Source organism: Cebidichthys violaceus, unplaced genomic scaffold (genome assembly GCF_023349555.1).
Source record: "Cebidichthys violaceus isolate CVI_PGR_0920_01 unplaced genomic scaffold, fCebVio1.0.p SCAF_13, whole genome shotgun sequence".
Classification (NCBI taxonomy): Eukaryota; Metazoa; Chordata; class Actinopteri; order Perciformes; family Stichaeidae; genus Cebidichthys; species Cebidichthys violaceus.
Window position 1 is genome coordinate 16,290,665 of NW_027176296.1, and position 27,174 is coordinate 16,317,838.

The 27,174-nt window shown below is 45.5% G+C and overlaps 1 protein-coding gene across 2 annotated transcripts in view; it reads right to left on the reverse strand.

Annotated features, from left to right (window-relative positions):
• Nucleotides 1-27,174, reverse strand: part of LOC137870575 (kinesin-associated protein 3-like) — a 58,884-nt gene that overhangs the window by 30,672 nt on the left and 1,038 nt on the right. The window contains exons 3-20 of one of the 2 annotated variants that reach the window (XM_068707972.1): nucleotides 26,806-26,951; nucleotides 26,633-26,691; nucleotides 26,316-26,457; nucleotides 24,934-25,033; nucleotides 23,847-23,973; nucleotides 23,558-23,654; nucleotides 22,051-22,229; nucleotides 19,076-19,238; nucleotides 15,441-15,541; nucleotides 12,960-13,068; nucleotides 12,742-12,854; nucleotides 12,120-12,285; nucleotides 11,246-11,371; nucleotides 10,793-10,891; nucleotides 10,025-10,110; nucleotides 7,951-8,140; nucleotides 7,758-7,832; nucleotides 651-1,111 (exon numbers count right to left, since the gene is read on the reverse strand). In XM_068707972.1, the coding sequence (XP_068564073.1) occupies nucleotides 7,762-7,832; nucleotides 7,951-8,140; nucleotides 10,025-10,110; nucleotides 10,793-10,891; nucleotides 11,246-11,371; nucleotides 12,120-12,285; nucleotides 12,742-12,854; nucleotides 12,960-13,068; nucleotides 15,441-15,541; nucleotides 19,076-19,238; nucleotides 22,051-22,229; nucleotides 23,558-23,654; nucleotides 23,847-23,973; nucleotides 24,934-25,033; nucleotides 26,316-26,457; nucleotides 26,633-26,691; nucleotides 26,806-26,951 (2,074 nt within the window). In that variant the 3' untranslated portion in view covers nucleotides 651-1,111; nucleotides 7,758-7,761. Of the gene's footprint in view, nucleotides 1-650; nucleotides 1,112-7,757; nucleotides 7,833-7,950; nucleotides 8,141-10,024; nucleotides 10,111-10,792; nucleotides 10,892-11,245; nucleotides 11,372-12,119; nucleotides 12,286-12,741; nucleotides 12,855-12,959; nucleotides 13,069-15,440; nucleotides 15,542-19,075; nucleotides 19,239-22,050; nucleotides 22,230-23,557; nucleotides 23,655-23,846; nucleotides 23,974-24,933; nucleotides 25,034-26,315; nucleotides 26,458-26,632; nucleotides 26,692-26,805; nucleotides 26,952-27,174 lie in introns of those variants that run through there. The other variant, XM_068707973.1, reaches the window with a different exon arrangement.

Genomic DNA, 27,174 nt, shown 5'->3' on the forward strand with positions numbered 1-27,174 from the left:
TGTGTGTGTGTGTGTGTGTGTGTGTGTGTGTGTGTGTGTGTCAGAGCCAGGTGTGTCTTCTTCCTCTGAGCCATAGCGCTCCTTTAAAGACACATCAATGAGCCTCACTGTAGCGCTGGATGACATGTTCCTTCATCACCATGAATACACACTAGTTTATTTTGACTCAATCACACACGCACCGTTCCCGCCGCCACAGATACTCACCGCAGCACCAAACGTGGATTCATCCGCCGCTGAAAATAGTCCCCAGCAAATGCGCTCTTTCGTCCCGTTTGATAAAAGTACTATGACTAGCTGTTTAAGATTACTATACTATATACTTAAAGATTGATGTCAATATGAACCAATGGGCTTGAAGCTGAGAGACACAGACAGGAAGTCAGAAAGTACATGAGGAAAAAAAAATTGCACTTATCTCTTTCTATGTATTTCTTTGCCTGAAGTAGTGTTTGTGAACGCTCACATTAGGCAGGCTGTGGTTACTAAAGAAACGGTAAAAATCAGAAAACCGCAGTTCAGTGTTAAACCAACAGCTGCCTAGTTTATCACCAAACACACGTATAAAGCTTTGATTCACAGCAATATTAAAATATGTACAAATTCATCTGAATAAGAGTCAAATGAAATTTAAGACCGACCGTAATATGTGAGTTTTTTCAGTTGTTTTAAGTGTTTATTTATATAATATGAATAAATCACTTTCATATGGAGTCTTGAGGATTTCGTGGGTGGGGTAACTCAACTTATTCTCTGTGCAGTTGTTTGTTCCAGCAGTTTTTTCCTGAATCAGTTCCAGTTTATTCAAATAAGACAAATTACTTTTGCTACTCCTACATCAACAACACTTCTCATAAAGCCTCATAAACAGACCGACCGATCCTTATGCTGATCATTCTTTCGCTGTGACGACGTGTGAAGCGCCGAGCGACGCTCGAAGAAAAGAGACATTCCTCCGCAATCGAAGACGCAGCTTCAGTGGGTATCAGGGGCACGGCGCCTGTACAGTGTTGTATTGTGTGAGGGGTTCCAGGTTTACCGGGAGGCGGGGTTAGTAGTTGAAGTCAGGGCGGAAGCCGTAGGCGCTGACCGGTCGAGCTGCTCCGACAAACTGAAAGAAGGCGGAGATGGGAGAAGTTAACCCTTTCAGTCTTTCACATGGTTATGACAGAGCTTTGACCTTTGACTCGACTATGAAAAGTACGAGCAGAGTTTACTTAAAGCGCGGCCTGCTTACGCCTCTCAATTAATGAGGCTGGGTTAACTGGTGGAGGTCAGAGGCTGTGTGGTGATCAGAGAGCAGAGAAGGGAGAGAAGGAAACATGCTGGTGCTTTTCCGAGAACCAGGAGTGAGCACCAACGGCCGAGAGATGAACTAAAATAAGCCCCCGATAGTCATGTGGGCAGAGATAAGAGCGATGAAGAGATCCTGATACTTTCTTATTCACAGCCGCATTTTATAAGCTCGTGTGAAATCCAAGTCTGTAACAAGTAACTGCAAGTGTCGGATGAATGTAGTGGAGTAAAACGTCCTGAGCACAGTTTGATTAATACCCCAATAAAGTGACGGCGCCTCAAAACTGTCCACATTGCCGACAATAGTGAGCCTCCAACAGCTTGTGTTTGTCTCTTCCCTGTTTCAACATGACAATGCACAAAGCCAGCTCTATAAAGAAATAGTTTCCCCACTTTGATGTGGAAGAACTCAGCCCCGTCCAACACGTTGGGGATGAACTGGAACATCAAGTGAGAGTCAGACCTGAATCACCCATTGTTAGCGTTGGACCTCACTACTGCTCTTGTGTCTGAATGGGAGCCAAGCTTCCAAACATCTGGAGGAAAGACTGAAACCAGAAAGCACCGGCACCACCACCAGGTGGAGCTCTGACACCAGACATCTCTATGGAACCCCCCCCTCCCCACGCCGACTCCCAACCCCGGGGCCGGACCAATCACTCAGGCTGAAGAAAAAGGAAAAAAAGAAAACTCGTAAAAAGTTCATGTAATATTCATCTGCCCTGATGCAGGTGTTGGACATCCACAATGAGTGTGTGAGTTACAGACTGCTAATGGCTGGAGGGGTAAACAGCAGAGCGGCCAAGCCCAAAACGGAGCGATGTCAAAACACAGCGCCGTGACGAGGGCGGAGGCTGACGGCCAAACCTGGAGGACCTGGCTGCCCTCCGCTTGGCAACAGAGGCCTGTTGAGGGGGATGATAAAAGGCCTGTATCTGCACCGTATAAATCAGTTACAACGGGGATGTGGATACGGAGGGTGGGGGCCCATTTCACGCTCCATCTTCTGACCAGCTGCTGGGAGACTGTGTCTGGTGGTGGTGGTGGGGGTGGGGGTCACCTCGAACAGGCCCCGGCCGTCCTCGTCGGGATGCAGCGGTCGATGGATAAACTGGGCCCCGATGGATGACGCCACATCTCACACGCATCCCCGTCTTTCTCCTCGCCGGCCGGCCCGCCGTCCTCCCTCGGCCTTCTAAAATACGAGCTGTTTGCTTTGCCCCTGCAAGCGCCTATAATGACGTGTTGTTTTTAGCCAAATCACTTCCAGCGATCAGTTACACAGCTTGCAGCATATCCCCACTCTCCCTCCTCCTCCTCCTCCTCCTCCTCTCCGTTTTGCCTTTGCCCCCTGCCGTCCCCCCCCCTCCTCTCTCCCACAACCACCATCTCCTCTCCCTCCTCTCTGGGCAGAAATATGTCTTTTTCCTCTCCGCACGCTACGGCTGTCAGGGGGGATTTGAGAGCCCGGCTAAAGGAGGCTGGAGGAACACTGGAGCTCTGAGTCACACCATCCGCCCGCCTGCCTGCCTGCATGTCTGCCTGTTTCGATGGCTGACTGAGTGGTCACGCCCCGGCCTGGACTTCCAGGATCTGCTCACGACCTGTATGAGTCCCGAAGTTCAGACGGGACCAAGACCTCTGAGCATGTGGTCGAATCCTGAGTTATTAACCTCCACTGCGATTGCTAATCAGAAATGAATTTCATAGATTCAATTCAAATTTGAAGATGTGACTTCAGGCCCTGGGAACTTATGGCCATGTTGACTGCTTCTGATCTCTTGTCACAGGTTGCGTAGGTCTACAGGTTCTGACCAGTTGAAACACATTGTGACTCCTCAGATTGTCTTAGTTGAATATTTTCGGACTCATCCAATTATTCCGATGAAAAAAGGAGAGATTAAAGAATATCCTAAAAAAACACGATCTGTCAGATTTATCTCGCAGCCCTTAAACGGACAGATGACAAATCCAGAGCAAATCAAGTAATCAATCAAGTAATAATTCATTTCACTTAAACTGAAAACATTGACTCAAGACCAGAACATACACCGAGCTCGTTTTCATGTAGAACTCGTAGACGGAGAGGACTAATTGGTTTTCCTTTGAAAGAAAAATGGATTTGAACGTTTCTACTGTTCTATATATTTTGGATGTTTGTCAGTTGAAGCTAGCAGTACCAAAGCGCTAATGATTTATTATAGATCTGTCGTTTCTTAAAAGACAAAATATATGACGAAATATGTAACCCTGCAATGTATTTTTTAAACAAAAGGCTCACGAACTGAACTGATTATGGAAACTGAATCAATAAAAATGATTTAAATGTCTCTAGAAACACTGGCTCTCATCTCGAGCCGTATATCAGATCTTAACTCTGGTGTCAACCGAAAAAGCTCCCGTCACAGCCAGAAGTTAAGAACAGTGGAGCTGAGGGAGTCTCATCCATCCCTCCGGGTGGTGATGCTTCCTCATCACGCTTTGAATATTTAGTTTTAAAGCCCAGCAGGTCTGGACACCAGAAACGACGCCTGACACGGTTGCTGATATTTCTCATTATGAAACATGCAAATCAACCTGTCTGCCCCCCTTATTCACTTCACGTGTGTCAGTGTGTGTTGTGACACGCCGGCAAAATGAGGTGAGGGTGGTTGGGGGCCGCCGAGACAAGGGGCCCGGTGTTCCCACAAATGCCAGTTTGGGCCCCAGAGGAGCGGCTGCAGGAGGCGGCGGGGACACGTCCCATCCCGCAGAGAGCATTCCTTGGTAGCGAACAGGAAAGGGAATCAGGCCTTTTTCCTCCTTTGGCGTGACCCTTCGCCTCCCCCTACGTCTGTCTCTTCCAGGGCCCCCCGCTTTGATCTCGCCCTGCTGTCACTGCTCAGGTTACAGCTAACCAACACGCCGGTAAAGAACCAGGTCCCCCACCCCCACCTCCATCCTCCATCCTCCCCGCGTACCTCCACGTCTCACCTGATCGCGACGGTTGTTCTGCTTCTCCGTCCCCTTCATGTATTTCGTACCTCGCTGCTCTCCTCGGCGCCCCGCCACATCCTGACAGCCCCTCAAAGCGCTCAATGATCCCCCTGTTGGCGCGTTCACAGGCGCACACTGTCCGTGTTCCACGACCCTCTCTATTGGACACGTCTCTTTACCTGACCGAAGACAATTAACGCTTGCCTGTCCGTCTGTCCTCACAGTGCAACATTTACAGCGGATGAATAACATTCAACCGAAACGTCCCTGGGTTCACGTCGTCCCCCTGTCTCTGTCTCCCTTCGTTTTATCAACTGTCCAATAAAAGGCAAAAAAATGTCAGAAAATATCTTTGAAAATAATACAAAAAAAATGTGCAACTATAGCAAACTTTTTAAAGTAAACTGCACTGGAACTTCTCTAAATTAGCATAAATAAAAACAGCACAAATATTTGACTGAATATATATATATATATATAAGAGACATACTAAAGTTTTATAAACATGAAATGAAGTAGTGTGCAGAGTATTATGAAATGAAAATAGCCTGTCAGCAATAAAGCCAGACTGATATTTGAGATATCATGTATCATGTACCGTATTTTTCGGACTATAAGGCGCACTTAAAATCCTTAAATTTTCTCAAAAATTGACAGTGCGCCTTATAATCCAGCGCGCCTTATGTATGGTTACTTGTTGTGCTTATTGATCGATTTTATGTGGTACAATGCGCTCAAAAATCTGTCGAAATGTGTAAGTACGACTTTGGTAAGCAACGAAGCCGCTCCGCTCAATGGATATTCGGAGCATTACGGTACGCTGTGTCACTACCTGATTGGCCCCGTAACAGGAATGTAATGTCTAAACTAAAAGTCAAAATCGATCAATAAGCACAACAAGTATCCATCGGTCGCCACTGTCGTCCGAGCTTTCACGAAAGCTGGAATCATCACTGAACAGCCGAGTACCGATAACGGCAACGAGACTGACTCGGAAAATGACGAGAGAGATTCGGGCATTCTTGATGCCGAAATCGCGCAGCTGTTTCACTCAGACACTGAAGATGAAGAATTCGATGGATTTGTGGAAGAGGAATGAATCGATAAGTGAGTGTATTTTTCTGTACCGGTATTTGTTGTTACAACTGAGTTGAATAAAGTTTGATTTACCGGACTGTGTTGTTTTGCTTAATGCGCCTTATAATCCGGTGCGGTTTATGTGTGAATATAGACACGTTAATTCACAGTGCGCCTTATAATCCGGTGCGCCTTATAGTCCGAAAAATACGGTATGTATTGAAACATGTAGACTGCTCTAACTACTGATCGATAGATCCCTCTGGTCAGAAATTAATAATTAGTCTTGAGGTATTAATTTAAAACCCATTTTACGATTTGCTTAGGAAAAAATCAATTTCTTCACATATCAGCACACATACTGTACACATCGATGTGAAATCAACTCATAATCCTCATTGTACATAGTTGGTATAAAAGCTCATTCTGATGTTCATACAAATAACAGTGACTGTACAGTATTACGTCCATTTTTTAAAAAAAAGGTCCCATTCACACCATGTTTCACACATAGTTTAAAATAAGCGGCGGAGCTGGCTTTGATTATTATGTTAACCTGGATCACTCAAGAGTACAGCGGCCAAATTAAAACAGTCTCACAGACGCGACTCCCCCGGCGCTGTCAGTATATTTAAAAGGTATCGGTTACAAAGCTGAGAGAGAGAGAGAGAGAGAGAGAGAGAGAGAGAGAGAGAGAGAGAGAGAGAGAGAGAGAGAGAGAGAGAGAGAAAGAGAGAGAGAGAGAGAGAGAGAGAGAAACAGACAATAAAGAAATGAAGGGAAGTCAGATTGGGATTTCTCTCTCGTTGGACTGACTGTGTCGTGGATTCGGCCGCTCACAGTCAGCCCCTCAACAACAGCCAAATGAAACATTCCGGCCGGCGAGTGGGGGGGGAGAAAAAGAAGAAGAAAAAAAAATAAACATCGACACAAGCTTTATCGCACGCAAGAGGAGAAGTTTGATAATAAATACGACAAATTACTCACAATAAACTCTCTATTTCCTCAACTATTCATCATCTCAGCGGCGTATCGAATTAGCTGCCGCTCGATATTGGGACCAGAAACGGACTCGCAGTCCATCTTAGCGATCACGGGACTGATTTCTAATTCCCAGTGCTTCGGTTTCATGTTTCGCTGTGGAATGTCAGCGGCGTATTGGGACTAAAGTAGCTGCTATATCGGAGCCACAGAGGAACGAGGCAGAGAGAAACACGGAGACAGACGGACGGCCACGGGAGAGTGTTTGTTCTCAAAGCTGGAGTACTGCTGTTCAGGGTGGAGCGGTGCCTTCTGGGATCGGTGAGGCCTGTTGACTCAGGCCCGGCCTGGTTCAATAACACAGATCAGCGAATAGCAGATTGAGAAAAACAATACGAGGGGGCAGAGGCTGGCTGGCGGACGAGCCGGCTGAAGGTAAACACTCACAGTTTAGCGTTTCCTCTCTGACACAGCCAGTGTTTCTGGACAAAGACAACCTGCCCTGCTGACAGACACTTTTTTTCTTCTTTTTTTTTATGCCTGTGTCTGAGTGCAGGAGTTACCAGATGCTGAACCCCAGAATAGGTCCGCAAGGAGCAACGTAAACATAAATTCAGGATTCTCCTCTTTTTAGCTGGCTGTTGCCTTCACCGTGTGAATTGCCAAAGATTATATCAGCAATGAATGAAACTCATCTGTTTTCCGGTTCATGTGCTCTGTGTAAGGTGGTGTGTGCTCACTCAGCCACAGAGTTGTTAGAGAAAGAAGAAAGAAAAAAAAAAAAAAGCACCCCTCTCCAACAACATTTTTGGCATTGCGTATATTTTGAATTGGCCCATTATTGTTATTTAGATTTTTATATTCAAACTCGTTCCTACTTTGTTCAGCAACTGATGCACAGCGATTTCCCTCCGGATAGTTCACGTTTGTGTAATTGGGCCATAGAAATGAATTGAATCAAAATGTAATGGTCACATGACCCACCTTCTGTTTGAACTGTGAGGGAAACATCGCTGCTCTCACACGCTGCACGCTAGCATGGTTGCTATACTGTACGATCTCGCCTCGTCATTCTGGATATGGCTTTCTTGACAGGCTCCATGAGCAGCACATGGATTTAATAACAGTTTAAGGGATATGATTCATGCTGAAACCTACGTCTATTAAGTCACACGGCACTGGTCCTTTTTCTGAACCGACGAACGAAGCACACAACAGACAAAGACTGCTTGACAAGGAGGGTGTGTGTTGTTTGGTCCAAAGTTTGACTGACTGAACAAACAAACTGGCACACGCACCAGAGTTAATGTGAACCAAAAGCAGAATCATTTATATTTAAATGTATTCAGATAAAAATGTTGAAGCTGGACGATTTTAAAACTGGATTTGGAACCAGATTCAGTTTTGGTGAAGGCAGGGCTCCATACCTGCTCATGTATCCAGTCTGTCCCAGCTCTCCGTCCTGGATGACCGACGACTGACGTCTGCTGAGAGGATCCCCTCTGGATGAAACAATACAAAGCCCAGCGTTAACATCAGTCCAGATACAAAAAAAGGCAGATGGGCCCTTTTTTTTTTTCTTCCAAAATAAATGACCCATTCCTTCAAAGCCCTCCGTACCGGCGCTGCAGAACAGATCGGGTCTCTCCAGGAGGTTTCTGTTCCCGATGAAGGATTCTCCGTCCTCCCCGTACAGAAAGGGCTCCTCCGCCTCATCGGGCGGACGGTTCTCCACCATCTCCAGCCACTGGCAATTGTACCAGCGGAACTTCTCATTCTGGATCTTCTCTCCCCACTCCTCGTCATATTCCTGAAGCGATGTTGGAGGGCAGAGAGGTTTTGGGTGGAGAGAGAGACAAACATTGTCGTTATAATGCTGCGTTTCCATTTTTTAATGCGCAATTTAGAAAATGATTGGAATGTACCTGGTGACTTCTTATCAGAGTCATTACAGAGGAAAGGGTTCACTCCTTTGGCAGATGTTTTAAAACGCTGCACTGACTGATACTCGCCACATAACACTTATTTACAACTCCATATCAGGCACACATGACTGTGTGTCTTCTCCGCCCTCCGTCCTCACTACAGCTTATAAAAACCTCTGTTTGCGTGCGTAGCTCGGGCGGAGGACGACCGCAGAGCTCTGTTTTCTTTTCCCTGCTGGGGCTGAAGGGGCAGCGATCAAGGCGGCCTTTGAGACTGCGGCGGCGGCGGCGGCGGCGGCGGCGCCCTCGGCCCGAAGGATTAATCACTCGGGATGCAAAGCAGAGCGCCGTGGGGCACCGACAGCCGGCCCGAGACCCCGGACTCAAACGGGCCTTTTGACCGTCACACAGAGGGCCCCCCCCCAAAAAAAAAACCCTGGAGGTGACAGTGACGCATTTCTTGGCGTGCTGATTCATCACAGGCTGAAATAGCATATTTTATTTGTTTTCACTCAGCAAATATGCTCTTTTATTAGCTTTATAATATTATTAGCAGCTGAGCGCATGACAGCATGAGCTCATCACAGCAGGGGTGAGGAAGTGCATCGAAGTTTTGCCAGCTTTTCAATTTATTCCTCTGGAAATGTGGCATCGCTGTGAATTAGGCCTGTGTCCCACTTGGAGCGTCTACAAAGTTCCTTGTGCGTGTGTGCGCTTGTACATGAGCAGGGCCACAATGATCAAAGAGCGAACATCTCAGGACTGCACAGTTATGGCGTGCGCTGCCAAAAAGGATCCCGCACAGCCGAGCAGTAATGATTGTGTGTGTGTGTGTGTGTGTGTGTGTTTGTGTCCACAGCTCTGCTTTCTCTCTCACCTCTGCCGTCCAGCCGCTGACACACTCCAGAGCCCACCGGCGGCCTTTCATGTGGTTCACAGCTTAATAGGTCCCACTGATAATTTTCAATGAAACACTTCCTTCGCCCCGCTACACTGCCTGGCTGTAATCTACAGCTAATTACGCTGATCTGAGGCCTGGCAGCGATCACGCACTGTCTGGGAGCTGACCACACCCGTCAGTCACGAGGTGATATTCCGGAGTTCATCGGTTTGGTAATCGCCGATGTCAAACGCGACACGTCAGGAGAAGGTGAGAGGGTTTGACTGAATGGAAAAAAGGTCAAAACGTTTCATGTTGGTGTGGAAATGAGCTGTAGAACACAGTGTTCTGGAAGGCCTGTTTTAATCTGAAGAGAACTGGGAATCGGAATTGTAATCTGACATTTCATTCCACGACTTGCAGCAGTGTCATTTTAAGGGTGAGTGCAAAGGTTCCAAAGGTTTTTGAACACCTCCTATCAGGCAAAGTGAGGAACTGCCCCGGGGCCCCAGACCCCCCAAAAACCACTTGATTCCCTGCGTTTCAATTGGTTTGTTGCTCTTCAACCCGTGAGGCTCCAAACTCAGTGCACCTCTTTAGAAAAATATCATAAAAAACAAGTTTACTTTGGCTTTCTCTTCTTTTATTTAAAAAAAACATAATATTTGTGTCTATTCACCTTGTTTCTATAAACCGTCTTCTGTCTTTTTTTTATTTATTTAAATTTCTCTGTTTCTCTTCTTTGTGACTTTATGAAAAATTGTAATATATTTTAAAAAAAAAAGTCTCTACTGAAAAAATACTGGCTTTTCATTTAAGCATCGAAGCGCCTCAGTTCCTACAGCTGAAGTGTTGAAATGTTACTTTGGAGACACCGTCAGTTACTCACAGCGATGATGTCCAGCGTGTTGTTGCAGACTTTGCGGATCTCGGCGTTGCCGTCGTGCATCAAGTCGATGAGGTACGCAGGCGCTTCTGAGACCAGGACTCAAGGAAAGAAAACACTTCATCCTCTCCGGGACGTTTGGACGCTGAATCAATTGTTTTGTCTGTCCCTAATCAATCGCAGGGGGAACGATGGGGATGCGGCGGTACTGTGGGAAGGAACAACCGCTCCCACTCCGTCATTTGAAGACAAAAGGGACCGGAGACAGGTGCCCTGCGGCTGAAGGAACCGCTGTCTGCATTTCCTGTGATGAAGTGAACACTTTCCTCCCACAGCGGTGCCTAAATCAGATATTCCCGTTATATTCTTTACGCAGAAAGAAAAACATCAATCAGAACGTGCTGACAGAGAGCATATTTGTAATTTGACACAAGCCGGCCACCGACCACAACTGTGCACAATTACAGGCAGCTTAAAATACCCAGAGGGTTAAAAGAAAAAGGAAAAAAGCGAGGGGTTAAAAGAGGTTGCTATTGAGATGCAGATGGGACCAAACAGTGAAGATACATACGGGGGCAGTACAAGGACTTACCACAGGGACAAACACTAAAGACTATTTCTGGAGAGCACCAGAGAATAACTTTGGAGAAAACATACAGGCAGCGTACATGACTGCGGTGGAAGCCACTCATAACAGTCTTGTAGATGTCTCTAAACGTGCGTTTCATCTAACGGGACAGAAACGTCTGCGACGCTTTGCACAAAGGATACGAGTGTCTTCGACGATGACGTCCCTGGTAGCTTTGTGAAAGACCATCTGGTAGAAGACGTAGACAATCTGACACACAAACTCGTCGTCCTCTTGACGGGCTGAGACGGAAACAAGGTTAGGGAGAGGTACGGAATTAAGAATGATTCCTTTTCAAAGTGGATAACGTCATGTCAAAACTACAAAAATGTCTCCTGGAAATGTTCACATTTCTTCTTAAGATTAAGAAGTTGTATCACAGTTTAATTGAGATCAGTTTACTTAAATAAGGTAATCCTTTCTAGGTGGATAGAAGAACACAGTTTTTAAAGGAGTACTCCGGCAATTTAGTATTGTACTTCGTTAAAGTTGGTAGAAGGCGGCGAGATAACCTGACCTGAAAATAGAAAAATAAAAAATACTACACGGTACATTTCATAATGCTTTGGAAAGCTGTGGTAGGATTTGCTTCTTACCATTGAGCAGCTCAATAAGAGCCGGAACGATCCCAGACTTGGCCAACATTGCTGCACACGAGTCATCCACGGACACGGTGCCGATCATGATCACCACCTCCAGAATGAGGTCATCCTCAGCAGAACCTGACATCGGGGGAAAAGTGCAAGTCGATCGCATGACCGGCAAAGGAACCTCATTGATCGTCTGACACATCTGGCCCCTGATGTGCAGAACAGAGTGCTGAGCCAGGGGGAAACACGCGGTGCTGCTGGACCTCGGTCTTTTGATTGTTGTGTCTTAAAACCAATGCGGTCTAGAAAACTATGCCTGTGAAACATAAGGTTATAAATAAAATGGCTGTTTTCCATTTGTGTCTGAAGGACATCTATGTACTTTTAAAAGGATCCCAGGAGGCTCATTTTCAGATCAATAAATGGCTCATGGTCGGTTCAGTGGAGGCTGCTAGCGGGCTGGAACTTACTGAGGATCGCTCAGATCTCTTTGTGAAATTATTAGACTCTCAGACTGTTGGAAATAAAGACAAAAACTGAGGGTTAGGAGGCCACTGGTCATCAAAGGTAAAGATAAGGCCCAGACCCTAATGAGGGGTCCTCTGTCCTCATATCCTCCGTGACCAGTGACACTTCACTGATAGTGGGATGCAGGTGGAGTAGTTAGGGGTTAAGACGGGGCATGGGAGAGAGCTGGCCTCTGGTTTAAAAGGAAGATAGATGAGAGAACCATGGCAGGGTTATCCTTGTATGCAAGCAATACTGCGCGTCCTGCAAGAGTGGGTTTAAAAGATGTCACAAAAACCTTTTTTTAAACACGTAACAAAAAACACTCTCAGCTGATGAAGACCACAGAGGTCCATGTAGTCTTCACACACACCTGGTTTGAGTCTGTCTTTCAGGTAGGGCACCAGGTTGTACTCCTTGAGGACCAGCGCCCAGTCCAGGTCGGCGATGGTCAGATTGGCCAGCGTGCCCAGACACTCGATCACAAACTCCTCCGCCTCCTCCTCACTGATCTGAGCTGCCAGGTCACCGACGTGGTCCTACACCAGCAGACAGACAAACCACGATCAATGAGAGCATGGAAATAAGACTGGACTTGTGTGCTCTCTTTACCTTCATCTAGATGTTCTCTTTATATGAATGGACAGAGGAGAGTGTCAGTGAGATGTAAGAACCAGGCTGATTGGACTGATCAAGTAAAACATTTATAGTTTGGCAAAGTGCGGCACATTTTCATGGATCTAGTCACTCCTATTGTTATTCTTTCTCTCATTGAATTCATACATTTTGAGATTTTGCCATCAGGGTTCCCATCATTCCTCGGTTAATAAAAGAGGAAGAGTAATGTTGCAATGGAGACACCGAGTTAGCCACGGGCGCCTGCATTTCTTCATACTTCGGTGAATCAAAAAGTAATTTACCAAAATGTGTTACTTTTGATCAAAACGCTCATTGCTTTTGAGGTCATGACTTCAGTATCAAGACAAAGTACTGACCAGGAAGAGGCTCTTGGTGGGTCCGTTGTGCTGAGAAAGGTTTCTGATCATCTTCATCACCAGAACATCCTTCAGCTTCACGGCACGCTTCATCAGCATCTTCAGACCGTTGCCTAGGGCGACAAGGAGGTAAAGAACTTTAGAACTTAACGACATCAGAGTGGGATAAAATGCCCTTTTTCCATACGTTGCGTTTATCGTTTCTTTGGAGCTCCTACCTTCACAGATGACCTTTGCGTTGCTCTTGTTAGCAGCCAGGTTGATGCAGAGCGAGATGAGCTCAACATCCATCTTCTCCTCCCCACAGTCAAACACCATCTTCATCAGCTGTCAATCACAGGTCCCACATGTCAGTTAACCTCTTGATCGATTCATCACTGAGGATCAAGACAAACTAATCCATAACACACCAAAGCAGTCGTGTGTCCGTCGCGTTAGAATAGCACGGCTGTATATCATATCATATCAGTGTGTTTATGTAATATGCTGGAAGTATTTATTTTCTGAAGACATGTCTTCATGTTGTGTGTTTTTGGTCGTAAAGGAGAGTAAAGGAGGGAGAGGAAAAGAAAATCACATTACATTTTTATTTTTTTTAAATAAGAGTGAGTTTTTGAGTTAAAGAGAGAAAGACAGTGATTTGAGATAAAGGCAAGCGTCATTCCTAACTTCTCAAACACCCACCACCTCCTTCCCTCCCTCTGTCCGTCTGTCAGTCTCTCCTGCACTGATTTAACATTAAACAGGAAAAGCTTTGAGCAGAGGAGGGGGGGGGGGGGCAGAGGTGCACTGCTTCCCTGTGAGGAGTCAGGAGTCAAAGAAAGGCTGGGCCGGGCCTGGGTTAGGTATCACATACCAGGGGCCCCGGACCCCAAATCAGCCCCGTCTAGACTCTCTGGCACCTGCCTCTGCTTATTTACCACAGACAGCCACCGGAGGCCCAGTCAGGGCCCAACGCCACGCTGCAGTCCAACCAACACAGCCACCTCTGCACCCAGCACTCCTTCCTCACCCCTGGCATCCCTGCTCTGGAAACCCCACATTGAACACCAAACTGTGACCCCATTAAAAGCTGGAGAAGGGGAAAGGGGCAGGTCAGCTACTAGCCTGGGAAAGTGATAAAAGAGAGGGGTCTTAGAAGTACAAACTAGGTAGAGAGGATGAAAAGGTGGGGAATGGGGGTGGAGGCAGTTTGTTGAGGATGGAGGGACATGTAAATATCATATGGCACAAAACAGGTTTTGGTGTGGGGAGTTGGACTTTGGGGAAAATAAAAAATGAAACGTAAATGAACCACTGAAACTGAGACTATGTCTACACAAAGCTGGCTAAATTGGAAAAAAGTTGTGAATATGACGCTCATTGATTGTTTCTGCAACACCTTAACAAAAGGAAAAAACGATTAAATCTCGTCTTCTTAGTCAAAAACAACTAACTGTTGATCACAGCAAAGGTGTGGCGAGCAGTGCAACAAAGTAATGACCGAACCTCTGCTTGATAATGAAATGCTACCTGTTCACCAATTGAAGCGTAGCTCCTGTTGAGCCGCAGCGAGACGTCAATCAGAATCACTGTTTTATGATCATCTCAGTGTCAGATGACATCAATATTAATACTGGTTGATCAGCTCCATTGGCAGTTGAAATAAGCTGACAGGGCTGCTACTGGGATTTGAGAAACACCAAGCTATTAAGAATAAAAAAAAAAAAATGATATCTTTCTTTCACTCATCATTATTATGGTGGCAGGTACATTATGCAATTCTGGTGGAAACAAATGACTTGTTTTAACCCTTTATTTAATTATGCTAAAACTGTCCAATGTAGTCCAAAAATGATCAGAATCAGCCTTAAGACACACGTTTTAATGTGTGTAACTGCAGAATGCAACTCCTCATGTTATTGAATTCCTCAAATAAAGTGAGTCGTCTTCTTAATTACTGTCAAACTGCCTCTGACCAGCCATAGATTTTGATATTCATCCACTCCCGATTAGCGGGACCAAAAGGTAGAAGAGGGCAGCGAGGGGAGAGCGAGCGGGCCTCGGGGCGGGGGTCAGAGGTCACATCCTGGTCATGCTGCTAGCCAGCCTTCCTTTCTACCACGCAGGGGAGCCTGGGGTTCAGATCTGCCGCTGACGTGACCTTCTGAACAAACAGCCAACTCCCCCCCCCCCGGCAACCACATCTGGCCGGCATTTACACCCAATCTCAACAAACAAACACAACGCACATTTAGCTAATCGCCGATGATGAGAGGAGCGACTGACCGGGTCAACTCAATCAGGAGGGAGTGTAACTCGACAAAAATGTTCTGATCGAAAGTTGAAAGAAACGAGCCTGAGGGGGTTTCGAAAAATTAGGCGGTAAACTTCATTTTCATGATCACAAATCCTGTCTCGGCGCTGGCGTCCCAGTTTAGAAATGCTAATTAGGAGTCGAACATGTGGAGAAGATACAGAAAAAGATGAAATGGCGAGAGGATGTTTTCAGGAAAGAGAAGGAAAGAAGGAAAAACAGAGACGTCATCACAGCGAGAGCGAAGACTGAGCAGCAGTCCTCTGGTGGTTTATGGTTCCAGATGTGGCGAGCGTCCCTCCCTCTCGCTCCGTTTCTCATGCATCAACTCCCGGGTGCCGTTAGCCGCCGATGCCAATGTGTCTGTCTTGGTCTGCTGGCGTTGTACATTGGCCAGTCTTACCTGCGGTATGCAGTCTGTGTCGGCAAACATGGACTTGAATCTGTCGTCCACGCTGATGTGGTACAGAATGCACATGCTGAGCTGTCTCTGGGCCTCGTCAGCTGCAACATAAACAGGAGGAGGAGGGAAGTCAATGGATGAATGACTGGTTGTGCCGTAACGCTTCGCGGGATGCCAATGACCACATCTAGGAGAGTGGTGTGTGTGGTTTTTTTTTTTTTGAAAGTATTAATGAGCTCAATGGCCTTTTTAACAGCGATTCCTGTTAAAGGTCAAATGGCAGTCGGTGCAGAATCAGAATCAGTCGACTGCAGTTTCTCAGTTTTGAAGAAAAACAACATCTAAACGTTGACTGTGGAACTGCAGCAGGCTACGGACTGAAGAAGGCCAGCTTTCCATGCTGCATAAATGAAAAAAAAAAAAAAAAATTCTAGATGTTTTCTCACTTACTTTATTCGTGCAGCTTTTGATATATCCAGATTTCTGTCCCAAAAACAATGGAAGTGAATGAAATTGTTGTGCTATTCACAGAATTTCACAGACACTGCAGTTCAATTTGACTTAATCCCACAAACACTGTCCTGCTGCACCAAATGTTGATTAATCCGCCACTGAAAATAGTCCCTTTTTTAGTGAAACCAATGGGTTTTGAGGTGAGAGCCACAGACAGTATTGAGAGGCGGACTAACATGCTGTTGGTTCGGCTCTGCACATAGAATTCGTTGACAATAAGAAATGAAAACAGTGATGCCAGCCTTGAAATAAAGAGTAGAAAAAAAAAAAATCTCTCCTCTCGCTCCAGAAACAGTGATCCAGTTACTAGTAGGGAGACTCCACAGACCTCACCGGGAACAGAGTACATAGGGACCATTTCTTCGGCGGAAAGCGGTTCCAATGAAAACAGATACGGTGGGTCTGTGGATCATCCGGGTAACCGGGACACTGTGGAAAGACACGTTCATGCTGAATTCTTTTTAAAGCTGCATTAATGATTTTTCTGCTACTTAAGAGGCAGTGGAACAAGTTGAAAGCCTTTAAAAAAAAAAAGCTGAAAAACAACAATAATATTCACCTCCATTGCATTGTGGTGGATCCAGAGATCCAAGTGACAGACCTCTGAAAAACCTGGACTTATGAAACCAAAACTATCTGCATCGATAGATACTATTAGAGGGAAAGGAAATGTGACTTCTTTGTAATTTGGGTGAACTGAGCCTTTAGTATTTGTATAACAGAATGAGTACATTCCCTGTCACTACACTTTTGTGAGCTTATCAAGCCTTGGGAGCAGCATGGAGGAGATAAAGACAGAATGGATTGAGTGTTAGACTGTCAGTGAGCCCAGGACCTTTATGAGTTTGACCTCTGCCCAGAGCTGGGGGGCTGGAGGCCTGGAGGAGGAGCCAGCCGGGGGGGGGGGGGGGGGGGGGGGGATTAATAGAGTTCAGACCAGAGTTTGACCCGGGAACTTTTCATTAAGAGAAGTGTTAAGAGAGAGGCTCTTCACTGGACCAGAACCACCGACAGACCTCCAGTAATGCCCACCAGCCTCCAAATCCCCAACCCGGTCCAGTTAAAACTGGTCCCAGCCGCGTTCGGTCACTGGCCGTACGGGGGAGCCTTATCGCTGAGTATTAGGTCCAGATGTGCTCAGTGAAGCCTTGGAATCACAGGAGGGAGAGACGGCTTCTAACTTTAATTGGGAAAACAGGAGGAAGCATCAATTTTACTGCCTTTAATACGTTAAAGCTACGCCGCTCGCTGCTCTGGACCTTCCAGCGCAGCCAGCGATTGGCCAGAACATGTGCTTCTCATTAGCGATCCTTTACCTCAACCAATACCTTGAAATGCACATGAAAACAACCAAGCATGCACGCACACACACGCACACACACACACACACACACACACACACACACACACAGGCAATAAGCTCCTGCAGACCGTGCAGACTTTCTCACTTTACTGGTAGGAACATGGAGGATCCTTTATGGGGGACGAGAGAGATCCCATTAAATGTTCAAAACACTGGTCGGGTTGGGGCAAGAAAGAGGAGAAAAAAAAAAAAGAAAAAAAAAAAAAAAGGTGAGGGGGAGCTGTTAAGAATTAACTAGACTGTTCAGGGGCAGTTAGTGGGCGAGCTAAACTCCAATTACACCCCAGCCTGATTTAAAACCGCCTAACCTTCGTAAAATTACACCCGCACACATTAAGAGGCGTCTGGGTTTGCTTCGCCGACAGCACCGCGCCGTTGTTATTGTATTTTCTGGATAAATAAGCAAGCTGGGTTTGGTCTTCGGAGACATCACGCACCACTTAAACCGGGTAAAAAAAAAAAAGTTCTTAAAGGAGGTCCCCACCCCCACTCGAGTGTCCTGGTTTGTTTTTGCAGTGTAGTGACGGTCAACACGCTGTTGGGCAATGCTGGAAATGAGGCTGCAAACAAATGATTGTGTTTTATTATCAATACATCTGAGGATTATTATTTTTGGGATAAACAGATTATTTATATTTGGATCTATAAAATGTCCAAGGTGACATTTTCCAATTATTATATTCCCAGAGAATGTTTGGTATCTCTGATAAGGGATTTTAGGTAATAAATATTTCAATTTCAGACAATGTTTGCCATTTTTGCTCGATACATGACTTGAACAACTAACAGATTTTCCAAATTGTCGATTAACTTCTGATCGACAAATTGTCTGCAGCGCTGGCTGCAAACGAAAAGAAAAGAATGTGCAGCTGACAAAGAGGAATCTTCTGCTTCCTGTTGAGTTCAGGTGGTGGTGGTGGTGGTGGTGGGATGGATCGAGTGGGAGGTGATGATGACAAGTGGAGCCCCCCCCCCCCTCCACTTTCATCTTATCATCAGGGGTCATGACCTCGGGTCAGTGTCTGGATGGAGAGAGTGGAGGCTGACAGACCCGCCCCCTCGCGGTCTTCTCTCTTTAGAGATAAGACCTCGGGAGTCCTTAGAGCGTCAAACGAAAAGAGGACAGTCGGCAGTGAAGGCAGATGATTAATGACACCTCGGCTCGCATGCAGAGCGCACTGAACACATGCGCAAACACACAAATACAGGCAAACCCAACAGTGTCAAGACTGTGAGCAGGCGTAATATTTCAGTGTTCACTTATATTATGTGTGCGCCTCGCTTCCTGTATGAGCGACTCCCCCCCCACCAAAAAAAAACAGCCCTCTCTAAATCTCTGAAGACCTCTCCACCTCTCCGGCCTGCTCCTGCAAAAACAACATTTGTGCAGAGGCTCTGGCATGTTATTCTAACAAATATATTATATTAATTATGCGCCGTTACCCGAGCCTCCCCCCTGAGAGGCTTCAAAAGGCCCGTCAGAGATGCTTCTGAGCGTGTCACGCGACGCGCCGAATCGCACGCTCTGGAGCTTTCAGGAAGTCACCGCTCTAATGGTCACCGGAAGGCTCTCATGAGGCTTGGGTGCACCTGCACATACGCCTCGGTTATAACAGCTCCACCGGCGCCTCGGGACGGACGAGTAATTCTCACGACGGTCGTAAAACACACAATGAGCCGGTACCGGTACAAACGGGTCCACGCGGACCAAGCACAGACGGTCGGGAACACACAATCGGCACGCAGCCGGAGCGATTACCGAGCAGCGAGGAGACTTTGGGAAGGAGTCCCGTCTGGACCATCTGGCTGCGCAGCGACGTGTCGAAGGAGAGGTTGAGCAGGAGGCGTAAGTTGGTGCTCAGGAGGTTCTCGTGATCGCAGGGAACCAGCCGAGCCAGCTTCTCCACGGCGGAGCTTTCAGCCTGCGGACAACAGATTTAAACAAAAAAAAAAATGAACTTCCAGGTTCTGCTCCAGAAGCACACGGACATCTGTAATATTACGAAACAATCCAGCTCTACAACATAACATAACAATGTGCAATGTGGTGCATGGTGGTAGTATTCTGCATAAGGACTACTTTTGCTTTTGACAACTCGGTACATTTAGCCGATTATACTTCTGTACTTTTACTTTGAATGTACTATGAGTATTTCTTTCTTTAGGTGAAGGAATGAAGTACTTCTTCCAACACTAGCGGTGTATATGTACAACACAGGTTTTATGTGATTCACAGTATATTTGATAATAATCCATTTTTAGATTGGATTAAAAGTAATGGGATACTTTTGTCAGAAGTTAATATATCATAATTTATACTTTATTTTCTACTGGAACGGGCAGCCTTAAAAAAAAAAAAAAAGAAAAGACATAGGCAGAATAAAATTCATGAAACGATCACACAAAATGTAATGACTACTTTCTTTACTGGATTACATTATCATGCTATTACTGTGAAAAACGCTCCTGAATGGAAATACAGGGATTTTTTTCACAATTACAATAAATGCTAACTCTGAATCATCTCTGAAACATCTACTTAAAACATGTTTCTGTTTGTTAAGCTGGGAGAAGGTTCACATGGCCTACAGGCAGGTGGAAGTGTTGAGCCGATGACTCTGAACACACACACACACACACACACACACACACACACACTCACGCCTGCCGACTCTTTAGGGGATCGCTGATGTGTGAAAATGTGACCGGCGTGGTAGTGTCAGTGTGACAGAGCGGCGCTCGTCAGTCCGGTGCTGCCTGTTAACATGTCTGTACCCCCCCCCCCCCCCCCCCTCCTCTCTCCTGTGGTCTCCCCACAGCCAGATATCACGGTGACGCAACCTGCTCCCAGTTAAAAAAAACGCACCCACTGCTACTGTGTGCGAAACCAGCTCCAGTCGCACCATCACAAACCAGACCACGAGCAGCATAATCAACTGCAGCCCGTGTCAATTACCTCTGACATTCCCCTTTCATTAGCGACGGGGGAAAAAAAAACAATATCAGACTGCGTTGAAGTCTTATCTGATTTGGAGAAAAATGTGTTTGCTGAGTAAATAAAACCTAAAGACCCACAGCATCATTAAGTGATTATGACTAATCAATTAAACATCCATGTCCTTAAATGGAATCCCGTTTCCCTCGTGTGAACTGATATACTCAACCGAGTCAAAGTGTTGAAACCACGATGTTCCTGCTGGACACATGCTGAAGGGTTCTTTAATCTGAATCAAAGATACAGTGAAGGGGAAACGAGGAGATAAAACCAGTTCCTAACAGGGTCTGGCTTTGATAAAGAACCACAAACTGAGTGAGATTGGAACCAGGTGGGGCTGGATTAGGGGAAAGTCGGCGCCTGTACGAGCCGCTGTGGGACACGTGGCCAAAAGCGGACCTTCTAAGCATTTATTAAATAGAAATTTGATAAGCGTGGTTTCAACTGGCATTTCTACAACGGTCATTTGTCAACATGACTTTGGGGAGTGTTTTACAGAACAAATGAAGAGTGATTGTTTCCTTTTAAGTTCCACTAATGGACTTTAAATATCTCAAAACAACCTTGTTAAAGAGCACATTCGTTAGAGACGTAAAGGTCTAATTTAGGAGATTGACTCTACTAGTCGGAAAAAACTCAAAACAACACAGACGCCATGGATTTTAAACAATGAATAGTTTGGCGGAGGTGCTTTAATAAACACTTCATTAAATCCAAATTTTGTGGATGCAAAAGTGGCTTTACATAACACCTAACTGCGGGAATATTTCCTTATTTTCCTTAACGAATCCATGATTAATGTCCTACTTTCCGTTTCTCAAATTCAGAGACAGAGCGCAAGCGGCTGCAAGCTCTAATAGTTTCTTTGTAAAACGTTTCACCTCGACTGTCTGCACCATTCATGAGCTCATGTGTTCATTTGTGATGTTGGGCTATAGAAACACAAGTGCGTCCTTTAGACGTGGAGGACATGCAGAAGAAGAGCTCTGAGGGGACCGAGGGACGGGGAAGCCATCATGCGAGCACGGTTTGAAGCAGGTACCACATTTGTTGTTTTTCCTATTTTGTTGTATTACAACCTTGAATTTATGTCATTTGATTTTATTTAGTGGACATAAAACAAAGAAATTGTTTTAAAAAATATAAGCAGGAAAGTGGTGCGCGCCTGTGTATTCACCCCTCTGCTTTGAATCAGCTAAATAAGATCTGGTGCTACTAATTACCGTCAGAAGCCTCATAGCTAGATCGCTCGCAGGTGGACTTTATTTAACTAAGTGTCACATGATGTCAGTATATATTGCACCGGTTCTAACGAAGGCCCCAGAGTCCGTAGACCACCAAACAAGCGGCACCGTGAAGACTCGGAGGAGCTCACCAAACTGGTCAGGGACAAAGTTCTGGTTCGGAAAGTTAAGACCAGGGTTGGGTTATTAAAACAATATATTCTCTCTATCTAGTAATAATGGATTTAGAGGTGCTATGTGACTTTTTTTTTTTTTTAATAACCCAACCCTGATCGGTACTTTTTAAAACAAGTTTTTCACCCCACCAATCCTGATTATTTTGTGTTGGTCCAGTACATGAAATCCAAAATAAAAATCTATTTAAATTCCCGGTTGTAATGCAACAAAATAGGAACTAAGGAGGGTTCAAAACTCTTTGCACGGCACTGTGTACATCAGGACTTCGCCTGAGATGCAAGGAGAAAGGAGGAGAGTGTTTTAACTCCTCTGTCTCACCATGTCGTTCTTGTTCTCCAGGAAGATGGAGAGCTTCTTGAGGAAGGAGACCACCACCAGCAGCAGCTCCTCGTCTTCCCGGTCCAGGATCTTCACCAGCGTGTGGACGATGTTCTTGTTCCTCATCTTCAGCTCTGTGCGGGTGTCCTCGGCCAGGTTCAGCAGCAGACACAGAGCAACTACGGGGTCAGACGAGACATGTCAGCCTGGAAAACACAAGTTGTTTCTAGAACAGAAGTCATTTCGCTGGAACGCACTCCCTTACTGTTGGTTTGGCTTTATTTTAATAATGATTTCTGATTTAATGTAGTTCTTCTTGTTCCCTTACTGTTGGTTTGGCTTTATTTTAATAATGATTTCTGATTTAATGTAGTTCTTCTTGTTCCCTTACTGTTGGTTTGGCTTTATTTTAATAATGATTTCTGATTTAATGCAGTTCTTCTTGTTCCCTTACTGTTGGTTTGGCTTTATTTTAATTATGATTTCTGATTTAATGTAGTTCTTCTTGTTCCCTTACTGTTGGTTTGGCTTTATTTTAATAATGATTTCTGATTTAATGTAGTTCTTCTTGTTCCCTTACTGTTGGTTTGGCTTTATTTTAATAATGATTTCTGATTTAATGTAGTTCTTCTTGCTCCCTTACTGTTGGTTTGGCTTTATTTTAATAATGATTTCTGATTTAATGTAGTTCTTCTTGCTCCCTTACTGTTGGTTTGGCTTTATTTTAATAATGATTTCTGATTTAATGTAGTTCTTCTTGTTCCCTTACTGTTGGTTTGGCTTTATTTTAATAATGATTTCTGATTTAATGTAGTTCTTCTTGTTCCCTTACTGTTGGTTTGGCTTTATTTTAATTATGATTTCTGATTTAATGTAGTTCTTCTTAGGCCTCTTGGGGCAAACAAATCTGTCAATTAACTTAATGAATAATCAATTAATTATTGAATGTATAAAAACCAACAGATCCAAACCTCAAAGACACTCAAATGATTAAGACAGAGAAAAGCAGCAAACACAGAACATCCCCAATAACAAATCTATTATAAAAAAATCTAATTTGTTGTATATCAACAGTATTTCTGATACAATCCTTTGTTCCTTACGTTTTGTTTGAAAAGTGCTGTATAACTAAATCACATCTACTGTATTTATTGCAACTATAAGAAACTAACTTACACTTTAGTACCAGCGACACACACAGACACTTAAATGTCTGTATGATTATAATTATAATCATTCAACACACAGTATTCTAGATGTCATACGCATAACTTTGTTCATTCCCAAAATTCAGCCAAACATGTTTGATGACTGGAAACTTCTGTCGAGCAGCACTGATCGGCTGCAGAGGTTAAACTAAACGGACCCAGAGACGCAGTGAGCAGACTGGTGTTTGAGGCAAATTCAATTAACCGGGCTTGAGAGGACCGCAGCGAGCCCTCACTGGTGGAGGCTGCAGGTCCGATACGTTTGACATCATCAGGGGGTGAAACCTTTCCTCAGTTACCTCTGAGAAGCTGCTCCTGCTTCTCCAGAAGGCTCTGGTACTTTCTGAAGGACTTCTCATGCTCCTTCTTCAGATTTTGGTTCTCAGAGCATTCTTCATGTGAGATCAGTCAAGCAAATCAAATTTTACACAGAAAACATTAAAACTATACCGTAATAACCAAGCTACTGTACGTATTAGGTTAAAATACAAGACAACATTCTTTCCTTCCAGATATCATCTCTTCTATTGAGTAAAAACGGGCTTTTAGAGGAAAGATTCTTCGGCTGCACGACTCTTAGTGAAGGATATAGGCCTTCTTCTTCTTCTGCAGTTCCTCTTGCCAGAGGTCGAACCTCTTCAGCTCATGCTCAGTGATGTTCATACAAAGGGCCCCAATCTTGAAATGTGTGACCAGGCCATGGAACTGGGAGAAACTAGACGAGAGAGAGAGAGAGAGAGAGAGAGAGAGAGAGAGAGAGAGAGAGAGAGAGAGAGAGAGAGAAAAAGACTTCCATTTATCCAAAAGCGTATTTTCAAAACGGAATTGTGGATTCCAGCTGGGAGCTGTCATTAAAATGACCCAATCCGTCACCCCTGAAGTAGTTTACAAAGTAAACTGTCAGAGTCAAAACACATTCAGTCAAACAGTATGTCCTGGTCCGACTTATAATCAGTCCAACTTGAACCGTTTCACAATCCAAACAGCATAACATGGAGATGGACACGAGCCAAGAGCGACGAACAGTTTTCAGACGTACACGTCCTCTCGCTGCCTAAATCAGCTCTGACAGACGTTTATGTATTATTCTAGCGAGGGCTAATTTTAGGGTTTCCTAACCCCCAGTTGGAGAGTGAAACTTCAGTACTAGGTCCGCTGCCAAAAGGTGGATGACTACTGTAAGTAAGGGGGAGAGCAGCGAAAAGAGCAGAGTCGGGAGCGGTCAATGCTGTTACAACTGAAATCTTAGAAACGCTGCACAGAAGGAGGCGACCGTACGGCTGGTACAATGTTGCCTTAATCTGGCAAACTGTGGTTTGTGCTGCAAATGCAAAAGACCGTATTGCCTCAATGCAATATCGATATCAAGGCACGTGTGTGCAATAGTGTGATATCTGATTATTCCATATCGTCCGGCCCTAGTTCAGTTAATCACAACAAATCAAAAAGCAGTATGTGGACTACGTTGGATGTCTGCAGTCACGTTTACGGATGCTCCATGCGAGCATACATTTTTGGGCTGCATGTAGACGGTCAATGTGGGCAACTTTACACCATGCAGCAGACCCTTGCAGCCATAAAGAAGTGGAGATAAAGTTCAAAAAATACAACATTTGGAATGAAGGGACAGTCAGACACTTGTGGCCCTCTGCATGCGTGTGACGCGCCGGTTTACCTGGAGAAGCAGAAGAAGACAGAGACGATGGTTGTCGCCAGGTCCACGCTCTGCTTCCAGTCCTCCCTCAAAACTCTGGCCAGGGCTCCAAGGGCCGCCTCTAACCGCAGACACACAAACACACGTCAATAAGGACACGCACACAAACACGCGCACAAAGGCCCTTATTTAAAATGTCATACAAAGAGAAGGCGAGACAAGAATGAAGGACCACAGATGTCAAAAGGAGAACTAAACGCAAAAAGCGTCTGCGTGTGGAATTCAATGAGAGTCAGGCCGAACACTGCAGCCGGAGGTTGATTTAAAGAAGCGTGGGGGAATGCGATGAGGTCGGAGGCTCCTGAGGATTTTGAGCTACGGGGGGGTAGGCTTCTCAGCGCAAAGACGTGCGTCCCAGGGTCCGTCTCCTCTTTCCGCGTCGACCCCGGGCCTCTCGGTTCACACGAACACTCGGCTCTTATCAACATCGGACCGGTTGATGCGGCGCGGCAGACGGAGTGAGCCGACGACGCATCGTGACAGATACAAATGAAGCCGTGCCATCGCGCCGCGGCCGCGGAGGATGACGGCTCCGTGCTGTTGCGGGGAAAGAAACAGCGCGGTTGTCACGGAAGGGAGCAGAACCGAAGCCGAGCTTTTGTTTTTCTTTGAAAAGGGGAGCCGAGAGGACGAGCCGATGAAAGTCAACGGAGTCTACACTCAAGCAACATTCTCATTATCGAAGCTCCCCTTTCATCCAAATCCCGGCTTTTTTGCTTGACAATCTGAAATACGAGTGAGGTTTGCACTTTTGAACTTTAGCAACTGGCTCCACTTTGCCAGGAAAAAAAGATTATTTACAGAAAATGAATACACTCGGAATAATTGAGGATGAAAAGGGACCTTGACCTGGATCCTGGTCTTCCTCTGCAGATGGAGTTTGCTCGGTTATCACAGAGATATAATCATATCCCCGTATCAGGACAGGGGTTACCATCTTCCCTCCGTATATACATACGACCACCGGAGCAAACGCCATCTGCTGAGGAAGACCGTGAGATGCTGTTGAACATAACCATCAGGTAACAACCTCATTGTGTCAGGGCAGGGCAGGGGCAACAGGTGTCTACAGCTACAGTTTGTGAAGGGACGAACATGGTGAAAAAAAAAAAGAGACATGGACGGAGGACATGGTTCTGTTTGTTTCACATTGGGTGTCTGCAGAGGAAAACATGTTGCGGACACAGGCAGATGATGAAATGTACATCACATGGACCCCTGTGGACCCGGATGTGCAAACTATAAACTGTGCTTAGATAATCAGATAATCGATAATGATTTTGTATTTGTTTTCTTCCTCTTTAGCTGAATGAAGTCATTCTCCGTTTAACGGAGCAGGGTACCGTTCTCTATGAGCTCCTCCAGGTTGTCCGGGTTGCGAGCCAGTTGGAAGATGAGCGTGGCTCCTCTGATCTTCTCCTGGATGTCCTCATACAGCAGCTCCACATACTCGTCGATGCTGTTGATGCTCGCCACCTCGTCCAGCTGAAGGGGAATAAAAGGAGTTCAGCCTCAGGAGTGCGAGATGTCCTCAGAACTGCGCGCGCGCGCGCACACACACACACACACACACACACACACACACACACACACACACACACACACACACACACACACACACACACACACTGTCCTGTATACTGTAGAGTTCAGTTCCTACCTCCACTCCTGCGTAAGGCGTGGAGTCTTGAGGTGAGAAGCGTTCCTTCTCTTGGATGGCTGTGAAAGGAGATATTTAGCATTACAAAAAGGCTTCTTGTGACTTTCACTCTGAGGAATACTAACTCTAACTATGTTAGTCAGTTAGTTAGCGACGATGGAACTCCTCAATACCATTCGATTGTTTGCGGTTTTGCAAATAGAAGAGCAGCTGCTCCACCTCGCGGAGCTTGGACGAGGGAATGAGACGACATTCCGCCACAACCTTCTGGGCCAAAGAGGACGTATCTGTGTGGGCGTTCAGGCTTTTCAGGCGAATACTGAAGGACAAACGTTCAGACGTGTGAAATTACAGCTTTTGAGAGAAACATGGAGCACCTGGATTTCAGATGCAAGGTACAAAATGAAATCGGGATACAGAAACCGACTGATATTGTTGGACGCAGTAACATCATTTATCGGTATGTGTCTGACGGTGTAACTGGCATCTTTACAAATTAAAAAAAAAACACAGAAAAAAGTTAAAAGAAACTCAGTAAGATT